The sequence below is a fragment of the Salmo salar genome, chromosome ssa01, assembly GCF_905237065.1.
Source record: "Salmo salar chromosome ssa01, Ssal_v3.1, whole genome shotgun sequence".
Classification (NCBI taxonomy): domain Eukaryota; kingdom Metazoa; phylum Chordata; class Actinopteri; order Salmoniformes; family Salmonidae; genus Salmo; species Salmo salar.
The window spans coordinates 135,122,878-135,143,701 of record NC_059442.1 but is presented as its reverse complement, the minus strand read 5'-3'; the positions used below and the strand labels follow the sequence as shown (position 1 = coordinate 135,143,701).

The 20,824-nt window shown below is 43.3% G+C and overlaps 1 protein-coding gene across 1 annotated transcript; it reads right to left on the bottom strand.

Annotated features, from left to right (window-relative positions):
* Positions 1-1,359: 1,359 nt before the first annotated feature.
* Positions 1,360-6,918, bottom strand: LOC106564853 (eosinophil peroxidase). Its single transcript, XM_014131319.2, has 13 exons — positions 6,782-6,918; positions 6,368-6,527; positions 5,565-5,749; positions 5,292-5,424; positions 4,961-5,090; positions 4,628-4,834; positions 4,116-4,479; positions 3,678-3,838; positions 3,204-3,462; positions 2,909-3,079; positions 2,470-2,707; positions 2,059-2,335; positions 1,360-1,979 (listed from the first exon to the last, which is right to left on the bottom strand). The coding sequence occupies exons 2-13, from the start codon at positions 6,523-6,525 to the stop codon at positions 1,965-1,967; spliced, it is 2,298 nt and encodes a 765-aa protein (XP_013986794.1). The 5' UTR covers positions 6,526-6,527; positions 6,782-6,918; the 3' UTR covers positions 1,360-1,964.
* Positions 6,919-20,824: the final 13,906 nt, after the last annotated feature.

Below are 20,824 nucleotides of genomic sequence, written 5' to 3'. Positions count from 1 at the left end.
GAATATGGCCGGTGTCAGTAAACATCAGCAAAAAAGTTGTTGCCAGCAGCACTGTTACAGTCACCAACACTCTGGATAACATGAAAACAGCCTAACCAGCTCTGCTATGGTGAGTAAAATGGGCAGAGTGAGGTGTTCTCTCATTTGTGTTTGGAAGTAGCTAGCCAACATTAGTCAGTTAGCTTGGGTGCTTGGCTGCCGTTGAAAGCTCGGATCAACCTTACTCCTTGGCCAGTGTGCCCTCTGAACGCTCCGAGAGCGAAACGCTCTGGATTTACTAATAGCAATCTGACAACGCTCTGGATTTACTAATGGACAATCTGACAACGCTCTGGATTTACTAATGGACAATCTGACAACACTCTGGATTTACTAATGGACAATCTGACAACACTCTGGATTTACTAATGGACAATCTGACAACGCTCTGGATTTACTAATGGACAATCTGACAACGCTCTGGATTTACTAATGGACAATCTGACAACGCTCTGGATTTACTAATGGACAATCTGACAAAGCTCTGGATTTACTAATGGACAATCTGACAAAGCTCTGGATTTACTAATGGACAATCTGACAACGCTCTGGATTTACTAATGGACAATCTGACAAAGCTCTGGATTTACTAATGGACAATCTGACAAAGCTCTGGATTTACTAATGGACAATCTGACAATGCTCTGGATTTACTAATGGACAATCTGACAAAGCTCTGGATTTACTAATGGACAATCTGACAACGCTCTGGATTTACTAATGGACAATCTGACAACGCTCTGGATTTACTAATGGACAATCTGACAACTCTCTGGATTTACTAATGGACAATCTGACAACACTCTGGATTTACGAATGCCGAGAGCGCACTTTGAATTTATGAAAACACCCGAAATCGCATTTGTTCTGCAAACAGGCTAGCAAGAGGTATCATAGCAACAGCATCAACTTCACGGTAGACAGGAGAAGCTCTAGTTACTGAAACGATACCGTTCATTTACAGTATACTAAAATGATCTAATAGTATATAGTATGTAGTATATACTCATTAAGTATGTAGTATACAGTATGTTAGTATGGGTATTCGAACACAGCTCCTGTCTTTGTAGTATTGTTGTTTTGTATATATTGCATATTTTACATTGTATTATATTAAAAGTGTTTTGCTAGTTTAGGATTTCACTATTTTGTAATTATTTATGATTGATGATATGATTGTAAATTGGTGTACAGTTCAGTTTAGGACTGCAAGAAACCAATAAAACTTACTACAAAAATAATCTGTACATGCATTTGCACAAGTGACAGGCAACTTCCAATTTATTATTCTATGCTACAATGGCGTTCTGCAAACAAACATTAGAGGTTCATTTTTATTTTCATTTTCTGATGCAGTACATATTCATACAGTTAGACATATTCAACATATTTCAATCAAATGAAATGTTTGTTAAATAAATCATAAAAAGCAGTAAAGAAAATAGGAGTGCAGTACACATTTAAATCATTACACAATTCAGGAAGTGTGCTTCATTTAACAAAGTCGAATGATAACTGACTTGAACGTATGCTACGAATATAATCTAATACTGTTAAATTTGTTGATAATAAACTAATTACAATTATACAAAATGTGCAACTAAAACTTCTAACTGATTTACTGTAGTCCTACATGTTCAGTGCCAATGTATACTTTCGAGGCGGTGTGTATAGAGGAATTCAGCATTAGTTTTTCTTTCTGTTTAGTAATAACTTTACTTTATAATTTGTAAACGTTTTGATAAAATATTTGGCATTCCTTTGCACAAATCAATGCATTGCAATTCATACGTTAAGCTACTCCTTGGATTTTTGCCTCGGAATGAATAAACACAAAAAGTAACAAAAGTTGTCGGCCAGCTGGACAGAGATGGTGGAGGGCTGCTGGATGGCGTTGCTGCTGGGCCCCTGGGATCCGGGGGGGCTCACTTCAGGGGGATCTAGAAAGGAATACAGAAAAAGAGGGTGATTTTTGGAAAGAGGGGTGGATGGGTTATTAACTGATTTTGAACCAATTACCTTGTTATCCTGGTCTGACTGCTCCGGCTCCTGTTCCTGCTCCTGGTTCTGGTCCTGCTGTTTGGTCTTAGTTGGTCTCACAATCCAGGCTTGGAGGTTGAATTGTGGGATACGGTTGCAGTCGATGATACGGTTGGTCCCACGATTGGGGATCTTGAAAGGGTTACTGGTGACTTGTAGAATGCCAGTGTTGTCACACATGATCCGAGCCAGAGAGGCACAACTAAGGGCAGCCCTCTGTGCCGAGGTAAAGACGCCTGGGTTTTCATACCACAGCCTGTGGATCAACAAGCATGATGAGGACATGAAACACACATGCATACTCTGACTGACAAACACACACTCAAACAACCACTCCCTCTCACTCACACTCAAATATGCAAGCTCGCGCACACACAGACACACACACACCTGTCTCCCTGGCGAATCCTCTGGAACTGGGTAGCTATGAGGCAGGCGAAGAGAGGCCCGACCCGGCCTCCTCGTACAAAGGGTTCAGCCACGCCCCCCATCCACACGTCAATGTTAGCTGGGGTGCCGTAGAGCTGCAGCAGTCTGCGGGCCAGGTCTTTGTTGTTCAGAACTACAGCCAGCTGAGCCTGGTTCCTAGGAGTTGAGAGTCCACAGAATTTACGCCAAGCATTGTAGCCTAGGTTGGGCGACAGAAAGAAAATAATTAGTGCATGGAACAGATTGATAGAGCTATATTGAGGAAGAGAGAGAGATGAAGGACATTTTAGAGTTGGTGTTCACATGCGTAAAGGATAAACTGTAATATGAGTATAACGGTATAGATGTATTTATCTGTGGTATCAGTATAGTTTGTAGAGGGGATAAGGCAGGTGTGTACCAGGCAGGCCATGGTCACGTCCCCGCTGCATGTTGAGGGAGCCCAGGTCCAGAGCCAGGTGTTGTACGAACTGGAAAAGTTTCTCCCTCAGAGCGTCCACCATCATGTGATCCTGGGTGTTCAGCTTAGCAGGCCGACCCACCAGACCTCGGATCAGAGGGTCGATACCACCTGAAGGAGGACAGAGAGAGAATTGAATATTTAAATGTTTATCCTTTTCTACCATCAAAGTTAATTAGTTAACAATTGGCAAGGGTTCTACATAGCATCCCTATGATTATCTCCCACCACTCACCCTCAAACACCAGCCTCCAGGGGGTGAAGAAGGCCTTGAACAGAGGCACACTGGGGAACTTGGCATTTTCCCTGTAGTTGCTATCCAGGCGGGACAACATGGGCTGGATGGCCAGGTGGGCAAAGCGGTATGCTGCTGTAGCAAACACGTTGGCAATGCTGGGATCAATCTTCTCATCGTAGCCAGGGTAACGGCCGAGCTGGCGGGCCATGGTGTCTGGGCCCACGATGTGCGGCAGGTAGTGCTGGAACACAAACACCTAGGAGGGATTGAAAGGAAGAGCGTGAGAGAGACACATTTGTAGATGTGTATGTGATAGGGAAGCTGTGTCTGTGAGAATATTCAAGAATATTTACGTGTAAGAATGAGAAGCAGAGGGAAAGAGAGTGTGTGTTAGAGAGTATACACTGGACGAGTAGCGGAGAGAAGGAACTGCCACCCTGAGTATCAGTGATATGTGTCTATTTGTGGTACCTGGGTGTAGGCACCCATGATCTTACGGGCCTCCTGATAGAGTGTCTCAGCATCCCATTGTGGGTTGAGGCGACGCAGGGCACGGGCCAGACGGTTGTGCTCTCGCATGAACATTGTATGAATAGATGTTAAGGCTATGTTCTCATCCACACGGGCATCACCTGGCAGACAGAGAATGACTTGTTTGTCTGTGTCTGGGCAGCTATTGTACATGACGGTTAAAGAATTGCTTTAATTAAAATGTGAAGTTACTGGAAGAAAATGTTGAGCCGTGGTCTCATTCTGTTCTTTAGACTTTCACTTAAATATACTGTACATTGGTCTATACTCCTCAAACAAACAGAGTTAAAATGCTAACCTGCAATAATGCAAAACGGGGTGCAACTTAGTATTAAGAAGATGGTCTACTTTTCAGACAAACAAAGTTAAAAGGCTAACCTGCAATGAAGCAGGGCACCTCCTTGGCATTGGTTTGGTTGGTGACTCTCTGACGGGTGGCACACATGTTACCCGTCACTTTCGTGAAGGGTAGCAGTTCACGGCCATTGTCTGTGAACTCTTTGTTGACACGCAGCAGGCCCCCATCGTTGGTAAGGTCACGGAGGTCACGCGCCAACCCCTCCTCAGAGCCGTACACCTGCCCCAAGTCCAGGAAGGCCGTAAGGGTATTGATCTGCTCCCTCTTGTTGGCCACGCCACCGAAATTGAAAGCAGACTCCCCTGTGCCGCACACGGGCGCTGATCGGAAGACCGGGATGCAGCTGTCTCGGCCAGTGGGCAAGCGTGGGTCTCTGGGAGGAATCTGGTCATGGAGGAAATAACAGACGTTGAAGACCTAATAATCCATGGACCATGGATAGAAAATGGCAAGATATACAGAGATGGCTGTATAGTCATAGTGCATGCTGTAAGTGAAGGCTGTGGGATGTGATGTGAGAGCTGTGACTGACCTGGATGGGGAAACAGGGTTCGGAGCGTTCACAGCTCTCGTCACAGTCCAGGCCGTTGCTATAGGAGCGGATGCTGGGGGAGAAGGGCGTGAACGTCAGGTCATGGTCATTCCACTGGCCAAAGAGGGTGACCATATGTGTGAACTCGCGATCGCACTTAACACCAGCATCATTGGTCGCCAGGATACGGTTAGAGACCTCCCTTACCTGCAAACACGGAGGGAAGGAGAGAAAGAGGGCAGAGGGAGAAGGATAAATACAATTATGTTACTTCATACATAACTTGTGGTAACATAGTAGCAGTTTTTCCAACTATATTTTTTGTCATCATACCAGAGGGAGTATAAAGTTGTTGAAGCGTGTGTTTCGCTCCCAGCCTCTGGGTCGAGAGACCCCATCGTCATACTGAGCAGGCAGCCAACGAGTGAAGGGTGTATTTGAAGCTCCAAGACGAGGGTACTTCCTGATAAGCATGAAGAAAATACACAGAAACTTCACTTGAGAAACTCAAGGGATATGGCTACATCTATTCACTCAGCCGACCTCAGACATAGTGTACACATAGTGAACTTCCCCTTACATTCCACCCTACACAACTTCTGTGTGCAAAGCTTTCAGATTGTTGCATGAAAGTATTAAACCCGCCATGCCCTGGTGCTCTTACAGGTTGTTGCAGACGCTAGTGGCTGTGCGGTACTTGTTAACGTTGGGTGTGGTGTGGCAGGAGGGTTTGCTGACACGAGCTGCACAGCCAGTTACCCGGACAATGGTGTCTAGCTCCTCTGGTGTGAGCAGGTCTGAGAAACAAGAGAGAGGGATAACAAAAACTTGTATGTGTACTTATTACGACAGTGTGTGCCTATATCTGAGTGAATATGTATTCTAAATTTCTCACGGAGTGAATGTGTGTGTATGTATGATGGTGTGTATTACTGACCTGTTGCGTTGAGCGAGCGTTTGTGCAACCTGTGCGTGCTGTGGACTTTCTCATGGATCAGTCTCAGGGTGTTCTCCAGGTAGTCTGCAGACCGTACAGCAGAGCGTGTGTCCCTGGCAGGCTGCTTCAGGAGACGCAGGACATCTGAGGGCCTGGTGGACTGCCCACGCACTCTCTCCAGACTCCTGACAAGAAGATGAAGTTATGAACAGAAACATGCTCCTGAGATTGAATAAAATCGCAGTACAGAGGCAGATTTAGTACTAATGCCATACAAACGTAATTCAATGTTTAACAGATGCCCCTCTTCCCTTCATCAAAAATAAAATACAAATCTGAAAAATGTAAAAGTTTTACTGAAAAATTGCATGGTTATATCAAACATTCGGTCCTAATTCTTCCATTGAAGAGATTCACAACTTCCTCTCTGATTGTGACAGAACTATACCTATTTTAGGCTCCCTCAAGAGGCTAGTAATTTCTTGATTAGGTTGCTCAGTGTTGAACTAAGAAGTTAACACGAGGGTCTATAATTTTTTCTCTCTAGCCTCACTTTAAAAAAAATCTGTTAAGCATTTCATTAAATCTGTATGGCCTAATAATTAGAAATGATGAGAAATTGAAATGATGAAACCATTATTTTCTAAAGGAAATACAAAAAGTAAAATAAATGGAAATAAAGAGGAATAAGAAAGACTTCCGTAGTGCAAATCCATCTGTTCGACTGAGTGAGACAATTTTGCTAAATGCACATAGTGACACTATTGCTGCTATCTACAAAGACAACTGTCAGGTTCACTCACTTTTCTCTGGAGTACTTGTAAGCTTCATCTACGAGTCTCTTTGCCTCCTCCACTGAACTTTGAATGAATGGGCTACCCAAGCTTTCCTCTGTAGACAGGTCTGGCTGGCTGAACATCAGGCACAACCCCAATGCCAGGAGGGAGGGAAACGGCTTCATCTCTGAAAAGCAAAAAGGGCTTCATCAGATCATCTTTCGAAAAACCATGCTGTACTCTGAAATGTCATGTGGCCCTTAGCTGTTTTTCAGATTGTGTGAGAGAGAACTTTTCAGAAAATACTACTTTTACACAATATTAATAACAGATTCATAGCACATGGATCAGAATTACCATGTATAACAGACAAAAAAATGGAACCTGATTAATAGACAAGAATGAAACATGCTGCATAAAAAGTGTATACAATTGTCTTACCTTTGTTTTAACAACTGTTGTTGTGAAGTCTTGTTGAGAAGTCAACACTTGCCTGAAGATGTATGGTGCTCTCTCTAACTATTCTATTTATAGTTAATGTTGCAAAGCCTCGCCTCCTGTCATCTGTCATTTCTGAGGTGTCTGACTGAATTATGCACAGTGCCTTCAGAAAGTATTCATACCCCTTGATTTATTCCACATTTTGTTGTGTTACAGTCAGAATTCAATCTACAATCTACCCATCTACACACATTACCCCATAATGACAAAGTGAAAACATGTTTTTTGAAATGTTTTAAAATGTATTGAAAATGAAATATAGAAATATCTCATTTACATACAGTAAGTATTCACTCCTCTGAGTCAATACTTTGTAGAAGCACCTTTCGCGGCAATTACAGCTGTGAGTCTTTTGGGGTATGTTTTTAAGAGCTTTGCACACCTGGATTGTATGATATTTGCCCATTATTCATTTAAAAATTCTGCAAGCTTTGTCAAGTTGATTGTTGATCATTGCTTGACAGCCATTTCAAGTCTGGCCATAGATTTTCAAGCAGATTTAAGTCAAAACTGTAACTAGGCCACTCAGGAACATTCAATGTCGTCTTGGTGACAAGCATACCCATAACATCATGCAACCACCACCATGCTTGAAAATATGAAGAGTGGTACTCAGTGATGTGTTGTGTTAGATTTGCCCCAAACATAACGCTTTGTATTCAGGACATTAAGTTTATTTCTTTGCCACATTTTTTGCAATTTTACTTGAGTGCCTATTTGATCATGGTATTTGATTCCCTGCAGGATTATTGTCTTGCTGTAGCAAGCTGACTCAAATTAAGATCCTACATCTATAGCTTTAGTCTGTTGTCATCATGCTTTTGCTTAATGTTGTTTCCACACAGAAACTGTTACTTGAGAAGCGACCTACATAGGGAAGTAAGATCATGAACTCTTAACATGACTAAGGTAATTAACATGACAATGGCAATTAACATGTCTACGGTAATTAACATGACTAAGGTAATTAACATGTCTACGGTAATTAACATGACTAAGGTAATTAACATGGCCAAGGTAATTAACATGGCTAAGGTAATTAACATGACTAAGGAAATTAACCTGACTAAGGTAATTTACATGACTACAGTAATTTGAACTAAAACAGCCACACCAATGCTTTGGACCTGGTTAAGAAATTGAAACATTTTCATCCTGATTTCAGAGTGACACTTATTGATGTTATCATATGGAAGGTGCCAAGATTTATAGTTTTCTTCATTCGGTAAAGTTACATAGCCTAGACTCACAGGGGTATTCAACTCTGACCCTACGAGGTCCGGAGCATGCTGCTTTTCTGTTCTACCTGATAATTAATTGAACCCATCTATTGTGCCAGGTCTAAATCAGTCCCTGATTAGAGGGGAACAATAAAAACAAGCGGTGGAACCGGCTTCGAGGTCCACAGTTGAGTTTTAGAGGTAGAGGATACTTTGCAACATTATACATGAAGAAGAATTTATGGTATGTAGTATGCCATGCCTTTTTTCAACACAAGATACTATCATTATAGAATAGAAGAGGTCAACACACCATTAAAATAATGTAGCTATCTTAGTTATTAATGATGCAAGGGTTGCCTCATAACCCGCAGTCGGGCAGGTTTAGGGTCATGAAATATTATGTGGATGAGAATGATCGGTGGCGGGTGGGTGGCGGCTGGGTTGAATAAAGAGAAAACAATACCTTTTAAAAATCCATAAATGTATCATTTTTAGGCAATTTATAGGCTACATTTAGGTTTTTCTTTCATTATTTTAAGCTATCTGGCATTAGTACGTAAGCCTACGTATTGTTAGGGCCTAAAGGCGTTGAATGCTTTCCAGTCTAAACAGTTCGGAAGAGTTTGTACATATATTATGATGACATGTTGTGACATTATTGTTCGTTTTGGACTTCAGGCACACACCATTTTTTCTTGGACCAACCCGAAGTCGGTAGCTGAAGTCTAAGACCATTTCTTTGCTGATTGGTAAACAGTTGGGATTCTTCAGTAAAGTCTTTATTGTCATTCAATGAGAAATGACAAATTTTCATGCACATTTTTTTTATTGAGAAATACTGCACAAAACATCTTAGTTAGATGTAAAATTGCGCGACTAAGATCTCCTCTGCAAAAACGTCAAAAATAATGACAGATTTCTTGAGTAGGTTAGATTAATTGTGACGTCATCTCAAAATAGACAAACAATACTATTGCCGCTTTTTTCTCTCGGGAGTATGCTAGCACACTCGCTCTGTTCCCGTAGGTGACTTCGGCTAGCCGCCAGCCGAACTGAAGCATGCCTTAAATGTAGGCTATGTGCGCCAAATATACTACACGCAAATCGCCAATTGCTTTAGGGAATGGGCAGAAAAAGTTAACGTTGATCCAGAGGGGACAATGTCAGAGTTTAATTCAATATTAGAAAAGCTGTGAGTTAACCATAAAAAGAGGGAATGACTAGACTCCTAGTCTCTGCCGCTGAAAAACATCCCCACAGCATGATGCTGCCACCACTGAGCTTCACTGGGGAAGGTGCCAGGTTTCCTCCAGATGTGACACTTGGCATTCAGGCCAAAGAGTTGAATCTTGGTTTCATCAGACCAGAGAATCTTGTTTCTCATGGTCTGAGAGTCTTTAGGTGCCTTTTGGGCAAACTCCAAGTGGGCTGTTATGTGCCTTTTACAGAGGAGTGGCGTCCGTCTGGCCATTCTACCATAAAGGCCTGATTGGTGGAGTGCTGCAGAGATGGTTGTCCTTCTGGAAGGTTCTCCCATCTCCACAGAGGAACTCTAGAGCTATGCCAGAGTGACCATCTGGTTCTTGGTCACCTCCCTGACCAAGGCCATTCTCCCCCGATTGCCTAGTTTGGCCGGCGTGCCAGCTCTAGGAAGAGTCTTGGTGGTTCCAAGCCTCTTCCATTTAAGAATGATGGAGGCCACTGTGTTCTTGGGGACCTTCAATGTTGCAGAAATGTTTGGTACCCTTCCCCAGATCTGTGCCTCGACACAATCTTGTCTAGGCGCTCAACGGACAATTCCTTTGACATCATGGCTTGGTTTTTGCTCTGACATGCACTTTCAACTGTAGGACCTTATGTAGACAGTTGTGTGCCTTTCCAAATCACGTCCAATCAATTGAATTTACCAAAGGTGGACTCCAATCAAGTTGTAGAAACATCTGAAGGATGCTTAATGGAAACAGGAGGCAACTGAGCTCAATTTCAAGTCTCATAGCAAAGGGTCTGAATACTTATGTAAATAAGGTATGTCATTTATTTTTTGCAAACATTTCTTAAAACCTGTTTTCGCTTTGTCATTATGTGTATTGCTAAGGAAAAAAATGCATGTAATCAATTTTAGAATAAGGCTGTAACGTAACAAAATGTGGAAAAGGTCAAGAGGTCTGAATACTTTCTGAAGGCACTGTACTTCCCACGGCTATGATTGACACTCCCCAGAAAAAGAAGTCCTCTGCAATATTTCAATGACATTTTTCAAAAACAAAATAACATGTATTTAAGTATGTTTTTGATATAAATGGGAGATTAACATTAGAACTTTAAAAAAAAATTATACTTTAAGGAGATATTTTAAACATAGTTCTTATTTGTTTTTATGTTTAGCTCACATAATATAATTTAAAAAGTGTCTGTAATAGAATACATTTGTCAAAAACAAATGTAGACAGTAATAAAGGCATTTCTATATCTTCCAAAATATATTTTTTAATGGTTGGGGAGTGCCAAGATGGAGGTGCGGTGTCTTCAAAACCCCTGTCAGTCATAGTGTATATACAAATCATTGGTTATTAGCAATTACAGGCGGGTGCGTGTGAACAGCTGCTCCGTGCACCACCATTAGTTATATCATTTTTATTTTCATTTTCTGATGCAGTGTATATTTATGCAATAAAACACAGAAATACAGTATTTCATTAAAATAAAATATTCGAAAAATAAACCATAAAAAAATGAAGAATATAGGATACAGATGCAGTACACATTTAGATCAGTACAAAATTGTGTGCAGTACAAAAATTGTGCAGAATCTTTCATTTAAAAAGTCTGGTCATGACTGACTTGAACATAGGCTACGAATATAACCTAATACAGTTACAGTTGTTGATAATAAACAAATTATATTTCCGAGATAAGGCGGTGTGTATAGAGGAATTCAGCAGTTTCTGTTCACTAATACATTTACTTTATAAAGTAAAAACATTTGCTATTTTTTCATCTGTTTGCATTCTTTCACACAATTCAAATACATGACAATTCTTACAGCACTCCTTGATTTTTTTTGGTCATAGAATAAATCAACAACACCTAAAACACCAAATGATCAGTTTGCAGAATGCAAAGAAATCTCTTTAAAATCCTGTTAAAAATGACAAGAGGCCTTACTACTGTAGTTAATTGACCTTGACCAGCTGCAAGGAGTGCATCAGATTTCCTGAGAATCAGCTGGCTGACGGAAGGCCATTGACACAACTGATTGTTACGCCACAGGTCCGCCCTATTAACCGCTGTGCAGAAGAAGGGAAACGTGTTAGATACCAGGTATTGTGCTGGTGGTTAATAACGCCCCTGACTCTGTGTTGTAATGGTTCCACCTGTTGTAGACAACCTGACAGAAAACTGTAAGTGTGAGGAAGTGGTCGGCCAGCTGGACAGAGCAGACTGAGAGCTGCTGGGTCCTTGGCGTTTGGGGGGCCTCACATCAGGGGATCTAGAAAGGAATACAGAAAAAGAGGGTGATGTTTGGAGAGAGGGGTGGATGGGTTATGGATGAATTAAATGTCACCTTGGTGCAGAAGTATTGAGTTATTAACGGATGTTGAACCAATTACCTCGTTGTCCTGGTCCGACTAGCACTGATGCTGTTGTTGTTGTTGTTGTTGCTGTTGCTCCTGATCCTCCTCCTGGTTCTGGTTCTGCTGTCTCTCTCTCCAGGCTTGGAGGTTCAATTGCGGGATACTGTTGCAGTTAATGAGTTTGTTCTTGCCTTGGATGAATGGGTCATTGGACACGACTGTTATGCCAGTGTTGTCACAGATGATCCGAGCCAAAGAGACACGACTCAGGGCAGCCCTCTGTGCTGAGGTAAAGACACCTGTGTTTTCATACCACAGCCTGGGAATCAACAAGCAAGAAGGGATATGAGAGACACTTGCAATCATACTCTGGCAAACACATGCTGGAACAACCACTCTATTTTTTTGGAACGGGGCATGCATATTTAAGATGGTGAGGAAAGCACTTTTAAAGAATAACCAGGCATCCTCTACTGATGGAATGAGGTCAATATCTTTCCAGGATATCCGGGCCAGGTAGATTAGAAAGGCCTGCTCGCTGAAGTGTTTTAGGGAGCATTTGACAGTGATGAGGGGTGGTCATTTGACCGCGGACCCATTACGGATGCAGGAAATAAGTCAGTGATCGCTGAGATCCTGGTTGAAGACAGCAGAGGTGTATTTGGAGGGCAGGTTGGTTAGGATGATATCAATGAGGAATCCTGTGTTTACGGATTTGGGGTTGTACCTGGTAGGTTGATTGATAATTTGTGTGAGATTGAGGGCACCAAGCTTAGATTGTAGGATGGTCGGGGTGTTAAGCATGTCCCAGTTTAGGTCACCTAATAGCACAAGCTCTGAAGATAGATGGGGGGCAATCAATTCACATATGGTGTCCAGGGAACAGCTGGGGGCAGAAGGTGGTCTATAGCAAGCGGCAACGGTGAGAGACTTGTTTCTGGAAAGGTGGATTTTTAAAAGTAGAAGCTCAAATTGTTTGGGCACAGACCTGGATAGTAAGACAGATCTCTGCAGGCTATCTCTGCAGTTGATTGCAACTCTGCAGTTCTATCTTGTCGGAAAATATTATAGTTAGGGATGGATATTTCAGGGTTTTTGGTGTTCTTCCTAAGCCAGGATTCAGACACGGCTAGGACATCCGGGTTGGAAGAGTGTGCTAAAGCAGTGAATAAAACAAACTTAGGGAGGAGGCTTCTAATGTTAGCCTGCATGAAACCGAGGCGTTTACGGTTACAGAAGTAAAAAAATGAGAGCGCCTGGGGAATGGGAGTGGAGCTAGGCCTTGCAGGGCCTGGATTAACCTCTACTTCACCAGAAGACCAGAGGAGGAGTAGGATAAGGGTACGGCTAAAGGCTATAAGAACTGGTCGTCTAGTACGTTCGGATCCGCCCTCTTCGGTGGCGACTCTGGTGCTGGGATCGTCGCCGGAAGCTCCGGACCATGGATCGTCGTCGGAGGAACCGGACCGTGGATCATCGCCGGGGACTCCAGACCGTGGATCGTCACCAGAGGAACCGAGCCGTGGATCGACGTAGGAGGTTCTGGACTGTGGACCGTTGTGGGAGGTTCCGGACTGTGAACCGTCGTAGAAAGTTCTGGACTGTGGACCGTCGTAGGAGGTTCCGGACCGTGGACCGTCGTAGGAGGTTCCGGACTGTGGACTGTCGCAGGAGGTTCAGGACTGTGGACTGTCGCAGGAGGTTCAGGACTGGGGGCCGTCGCCGGAAGCTCTGGACTGGGGGCCGTCACCGGAAGCTCTGGACTGGGAATCGTCACCGGAGGCCTGGCGCATGGAGCTGGCACAGGACGTACCAGGCTGGGAAGACGCACTGGAGGCACGGTGCATGGAGCTGGCACAGGTCGTACCGGGCTGTGGAGGCGCACTGGAGGTCTGGAGCATAGAGCTGGCACAATGTGTCCTGGACAGATGACAAACTTCGCACGGCAAGTGCTGGGAGCTGGCACAGGACGCACCGGGCTGTGGAGGCGCACTGGAGACATAGTGTGTAGAACTGGCACACATTGTACCGGAACAATGACACGCTCCTCAAAGCGAGTGCGGAGAGCTGGCACAGGACGTACTGGGCTGTGGAGACGCACTGGAGACTTGGTGCGTGGAGCCGGCACAGATGGTACCGGACAGATGACACGCTCCTCAGGACAAATACGGGGAGCTGACACAGGTGGCATCGGACGACTAACATGCTCCTCAGGGCGAATGTCTTGCCTCCCCAGCCAAACCAACAGCTCTTTCGCTTCACTCTCTTCACATTTCGCCAACCACTCCTCGAAGGTCTCTATCTCACCCCTCCGTTCTCTCTCTCTCAATCTATCCAACGCTTCCTCCATGGTCTCTAACTCACCCCTCAGCGTCGCCGACCACCCCGTGTGCCCCCCCCAATTTTTTTTTTTGAGGTTGCTTCTTGGGCCTACGTTGTGACCGCGAGCCCCGATGTCGTCGCTTTTCCTCCTTCGCTGCTTCCGCCTCTTCCATGGCAGGCTTTTGTCTCCTGCCATTATTTCCTCCCAAGTCCAGGATGTCCTCCACTCCTGGCTTTCCTCCCAGGCCCAGGATCCCTGCTCCTCCTGGGCACGCTACTTGGTCCGTGGGATCTTCTGTCACGACCGTTGTTGTAAGAATCGGATCAAAATGCAGCGTGGTTTAGGTTCATCATCTTTATTACGTGAACGGGCACAAAAAAACAATAAAGAACAAAACGAACGTGAAGCTATGAAGTGCTCAAGGCAACTATACACAAACAAGATCCCACAACTAACAGGTGGGAAAAAGCTGCCCAAATGTGATCCCCAATCAGAGACAACGATAGACAGCTGCCTCTGATTGGGAACCATACCAAGCCAACCTAGAAATAATGAAACTAGAATGCCCACCCTAGTCACACCCCGACCTAACCAAAATAGAGAATAAAGGATCTCCAAGGTCAGGGTGTGACAAAGTGCTATACAGAAACCCAGCCTAAAACTCCAAACAGCAAGCAATGCTGATGTAGAAGCACGGTGACTAGGAAAAACTCCCTAGAAAGGCCAGAACCTAGGAAGAAACCTAGAGAGGAACATGGCTCTGAGGGGTGGCCAGTCCTCTTCTGGCCGTGCCGGATGGAGATTATAACAGTACATGGCGAAGTTGTTCAAATGTTCATAGATGACCAGCAGGGTCAAATAATAATAATCACAGTGGTTGTAGAGGGTGTGACAGAGGGTGCAACAGGTCAGCACCTCAGGAGTAAATGTCAGTTGGCTTTTCATAGCCGAGCATTCAGAGTTCGAGACAGCAGGTGCGGCAGACAGAGAGAGTGGAACAGATTGATAGAGCTATATTGAAGCAGAGAAAAATTTAAAAGATTCATCTTGAAGGCAACATTTCTTACCCAACAGATTTGGCGTCAACAGACCTTCTTCGCTGAAAAAAACAGCATGGCCAATCTGGTCACCAGCCTTTGCTGTGTTTTGGACACTGGTGAAATAAAATGTAAATGAAATAAAACATTTATTTGTCACATGCCGAATACAACTGGTGTGGACTTTAGCATCAAATGCTTGCTTACGAGCCCATCTCAATGACGCAGAGTTAAAAAATTCTATAACAAAAAAAAAAGTGGTATCAGAATGGTGGTATGTGGACGTGCGTACCAGGCAGGCCATGGTCACGTCCCCGCTGCATGTTGAGGGAGTTCAGGTCCAGAGCCAGGGCCAGACGGATTACCAGGACTTATACTCTCAGCACGCGCTGACCAACTGGCAAGTGTCTTCACTGACATTTTCAACCTGTCTCCGACCAAGCCTGACCAACATGTTTCAAGCAGACCACCGTAGTCCCTGTGCCCAAGAACACTAAAGCAACCTGCCTAAATGACTACCGACCTGTAGCACTCAAGTCTGTAGCCATGAAGTGCTTTGAAAGGCAGGTCATGGCTCACATCAACACCATCATCCCAGAAACCCTAGACCCACTCCAATTTGCATACCGCCCCAACAGATCCACAGATGACGCAATCTCTATTGCACTCCACACTGCCCATTCCCACCTGGACAAAAGGAACACCAACGTGAGAATGCTATTCAAACAGCTCAGCATTCAACACTATAGTGCCCTCAAAGCTCATCACTAAGCTAAGGACCCTGCAACTAAACACCTCCCTCTGCAACTGGATCCTGGACTTCCTGATGTGCCGCCCCCAGGTGATAAGGGTAGGTAACAACACATCTGCCACGCTGATCCTCAACACGGAGGGCCCCTCAGGGGTACGTGCTCAGTCCCCTCCTGTACACCTTGTTCACCCTCGACTGCATGGCCAAGCACGACTCCAACACCATCATTAAGTTTGCCGACGACACACCAGTGGTAGGCCTGATCACCGACAACGATGAGACAGCCTATTGGGAGGAGGTCAGAGACCTGGCAGTGTGGTGCCAGGATAACAACCTCTCCCTCAACGTGATCAAGATAAAGAAGATGATCGTGGACTACAGGAAAAGGAGGGCCGAGCACGCCACCATTCTCCAAAATGGAGGAGAGATTGACTTCATCACTACTTGTATTTGTGAGAGGTATTGACATGTTGAATGCCCATGCATACCCCACAAAACATGCCACCAGATGTCTCTTCACAGTCCCCAAGTCCAGAACAGTATATGGGAGGCGCACATTACTACATAGAGCCATGACTACATGGAACTCTATTTCACATCAAGTAACTTCTGCAAGCAGAAGAATCAGATTTAAAAAACAGATAAAAATACACTTTATGGAACAGTGGAGACCGTGAAGAGACACAAACACAGGCACAGACACATGCATACACACACGATAATATACGCACTATACACACATGTGGATTTTGTGTTGTAGATATGTGCCAAGGCAGCAGCTAATCGGGATCCCATAATAATTACAAATACCCCTCAAAGGACATCCAGCCAACTTGACACAACTGTAGGAAGCATTAGAGTCAACGTGGGCCAGCATCCCTGTGGAAAGCTTTCGACACCTTGTAGAGTCCATGCCCGACGAATTGAGGCTAATCTGAGGCCAAAATGGTGGGGGGCAACTCAGCATTAGGAAGGTGTCCACATCAGGCCTGGAAGTCACATTATGATGGCTTGCAAAGTGATGTATAATTCCTATTGGGATCTAGACAGAGTTAGGATATCCAACAAGTAGAATTGTTAATCACCCGCAACCTGCGTTCAGAATGACTGCCAGGGTAGGGACGATTGAATACTGAGACTACCTCAATCATCTAAATCCAATTACTAATAGATTGGATTAGTTTAGAAAACTGTATGTTATTTATCTTTGTTAGGCATCAAATTAAATCAACCAATCAATGTACTTGCAAAAACACAGACATTACATTAAACAACAATTCTGAAAATCTCCCTGCAATAGAGCATGCTGGGAAATATTATATATGGTTCTATGTAAAACCCCCGTTCCAAATAATTATTCTTGCCTTCCAAAGAATCATCAAAGTACCCGTTCTTCTGACCAAAACAGTTCTTGGTAGAACCCTATCCCTCTGCAAAGAACCCATTTGGAACCCTTTTTTGTAAGAGTGCAGAAAAGGGCAAGATATACAGAGATGGCTGTATAGTCGTAGTGCATGCTGTAAGTGAAGGCTGTGGGATGTGATGTCAGAGCTGTGACTGACCTGGATGGGGAAACAAGGTTCGGAGCGTTCACAGCTCTCGTCACAGTCCAGGCCGTTGCTGTAGGAGCGGATGCTGGGGGAGAAGGGCGTGAACGTCAGGTTATATATAACTTGTGGTGACATAGTAGCAGTTATTCAAAATACATTTATTGTCATCATACTAGAGGGAGTATAAAGTTGTTGAAGCGTGTGTTTCGCTCCCAGCCTTTGGGTCGAGAGACCCCATCGTCATACTGAGCAGGCAGCCAACGAGTGAAGGGTGTATTTGAGGCTCCAAGACGAGGGTACTTCCAGATAAGCATGAAGAAAATACTATTTATATTTATTGATGTTATCTTAGGTCACAGTAACAATGTGTCGATGCAGTGCATTTGGATAGAAACATTTCTGGTATGCAACGCAATTTTAAAACTATTTTGTGTTGTTCTTTGTGGAATAAGGGAAGGGAACAAAAAAAAGCCCTTGGTAATATTTTATCTGTGATGATAATGTTTGTTCCATGATTAATCGTCCGAGTATAGGGTTTGTGTCTGGTCAAGGCATGAACATTCAGACCCATCTCAAACAATGATACTGCAGTATTATCTGTTTCTGAACACATAGACCAACATAGAGTTTTGTTTTGCATGGCTGATTACTAATTGCTCGGACCTGCCAATGTGACAGACACATAAGAGCATGGTTGCAACACACAGTGTTTCCTGAGGCATGCCACTCTGTCATGTTCACCAGCCTCTATGGCACCATGCAGTCATGAGTCTTTTGTTTCCCTGTTGCATTCGGGATCCTCAGAACACGTTTTGCATAACCACTAACAGAAATATCTCTGGGGAAACTATGAGTCATTTTGTGATAGCCTACATGGCCCACACTGGAACGTGTTTAGCCAGTCAGGAGCGGAAAGTTCACTTTGAGGTTTTAGTCAGATTTACCAATAAATTATTTATCTTTGGCCAATACAATGACACAGCGAAAACGAAATAGAGGCCACATGATTGCACCAGTGGTGAGATCCTGGCAGACTGTGGAGCACTTAGGTTCCTCCTAGCCTCAACACCTTAGGCCGCATGCTTCCATGGCCTATTCAGTCCTCTCAGCATCCAGCCATCAAGAATCAATGTAAATACCTTGAACTATACTTGAGGTATGGCCCAAGAAGTGGGTCATTAGTGAGATAAAATGTATCCCGTTGCACAACATGGATAATCACCATATAGACCATATAGGTTCTACAATAAGGAAGTGCCCCTGAGAACAGCCTTAACAAATGGACATAAACTATAATAGTTGATATTCTAATCAGACCTGGGTTCAAATACTATAAAGGGTATGTCAATTACATTCGAAGACATTCGGTAGTAATTATTTTGATATTTCTTCTTTGAAAATACAAGTAGTTGAGTATTGGAATGTATTTGGAAATGCACTTTGAAAGTATTGGCATGTATCAGAAAATACTCAAATACACAGACAAGTGTATTTTAAAATACAAATATGTAAACACTCCATCCATTTGAACCCTGGTCTGTTTGGTATGTGAAATAACATATTTGGAAATGGTTTCAAATAGTATGCTATTTATAGGACATTATTTTAAAATACTTAAAAATACTTCCAATAGAAATAGTTGATTCGGGCAACATTATTTGAAAAAACTCAAAATACAAATAATCAAATACAAATGTATTTCTATTTTAATATCATAACTGAATACATTTCTTATCGTATTATGCAAATTGATAAAAAAGAAGACAACCTCCCCTGCAATGTACACTATCGTTCAAAAGTTTGGGGTCACTTAGAAATGTCCTTGATTTGTAAGAAAATACATTTTTTGTCCATTAAAATAACATCAAACTGATCAGAAATACCAGTCTCAAGTCATCAGTGAAGAGGCAACTCCGGGATGCTGGCCTTCAAGGCAGAGTTCCTCTGTCCAGTGTCTGTGTTCTTTTGCCCATCTTAATCTTTTATTTTTATTGGCCAGTCTGAGATACAGCTTTTTCTTTGCAACTCTGCCTAGAAGGTAAGCTAATCCAAGATTATCATTTTAAAAGGCTAATTGATCATTAGAAAACCCTTTTGCAATTATGTTAGCACAGCTGAAAACTGTTGTCCTGATTAAAGAAGCAATAAAACTGGCCTTCTTTAGACTAGTTAAGTATCTGGAGCATCAGCATTTGTGGGTTTGATTACATGCTCAAAATGGCCAGAAACAATGCCCTTTCTTCTGAAACCTGTCAGTCTATTCTTGTTCTGAGAAGTGAAGGCTATTCCATGAGAGAAATTGCCAAGAAACTGAAGATCTCGTACAACGCTGTGTACTACTCCCTTCACAGAACAGCGCAAACTGTCTCCAACCAGAATAGAAAGAGGAGTGGGAGGCCCCGGTGCACAACTGAGCAAGAGGACAAGTACATTAGAGTGTCTAGTTTGAGAAACAGACGCCTCACATGTCTTCAACTGGCAGCTTCATTGAATAGTACCCGCAAAACACCAGTCTCAACGTCAACAGTGAAGAAGTGACTCCGGGATCCTGGCTGGGATTAAAAATAAAAAATAAAAAAATTAATATAAGACAAAACACACATCATGACAAGAGAGACAACACAACACTACATAAAGAGAGACCTAAGACAACAACACAGAAAGGCAGCAACACATGACATCACAGCATGGTAGCAACACAACATGACAACAACATGGTAGAAACACAACATGGTAGCAGCACAAAACGTGGTACAAACATTATTGGACACAGACAACAGCACAAAGGGCAAGAAGGTAGAGACAACAATACATCATGCAAAGCAGCCACAACTGTCAGCAAGAGTGTCCATGATTGAGTCTTTGAATGAAGAGATTGAGATAAAACTGTTCAGTTTGAGTGTTTGTTGCAGCTCGTTCCAGTCATTAGCTGCAGCGAACTGAAAAGACGTGCGACCCAGGGATGTGTGTGCTTTTGGGACCTTTAACAGAATGTGACTGGCAGAACGGGTGTTGTATGTGGAGGATGAGGGCTGCAGTAGATATCTCAGATAAGGGGGATTGAGGCCTAAGAGGGTTTTAGAAATAAGCATCAACCTATTGAGCTGTTGTGGGAACAGTTTGACTGTATGGTTGTCAGTGTCAGTGTAGTGGAGATGAGGAATAGAGTCAATCGCAGGACACCGAACTGAGTAAAATATACGTATTTACTCTAGAAAAGCTCATCAGTCAAACAGTCAAATCCACGCAGGGATAAAACAATAATGACAAACACAACTAACACGATCAACAGGAAAATAATAACGCACAAAACATCATGATAACCAGAGGGTTTAAATAGGGAAATAATCATAACGAAATGGGAACCAGACATAACAAATGGACAAAGAAACATGGATCGGTGGCAGCTAGAAAGCCGGTGACGATGACCGCCGAACGAACAAGGAGAGGCACCAACTTCGGTGGAAGTCGTGACAATGGTACGTAAGAAGTGCCCATCAAGCCAATCCAACTTGTGGTAGGTG

Excerpts from the sequence above, each read along its gene's own strand:
- LOC106564853 (XM_014131319.2), bottom strand. The coding sequence starts at position 6,525 with ATGAAGCCGTTTCCCTCCCTCCTGGCATTGGGGTTGTGCCTGATGTTC. Across the intron at positions 5,750-6,367 it reads TACAAGTACTCCAGAGAAAA|GAGTCTGGAGAGAGTGCGTG; the intron begins GTGAGTGAACCT and ends TCTTCTTGTCAG. Across the intron at positions 2,708-2,908 it reads ACGTGACCATGGCCTGCCTG|GCTACAATGCTTGGCGTAAA; the intron begins GTACACACCTGC and ends CGCCCAACCTAG.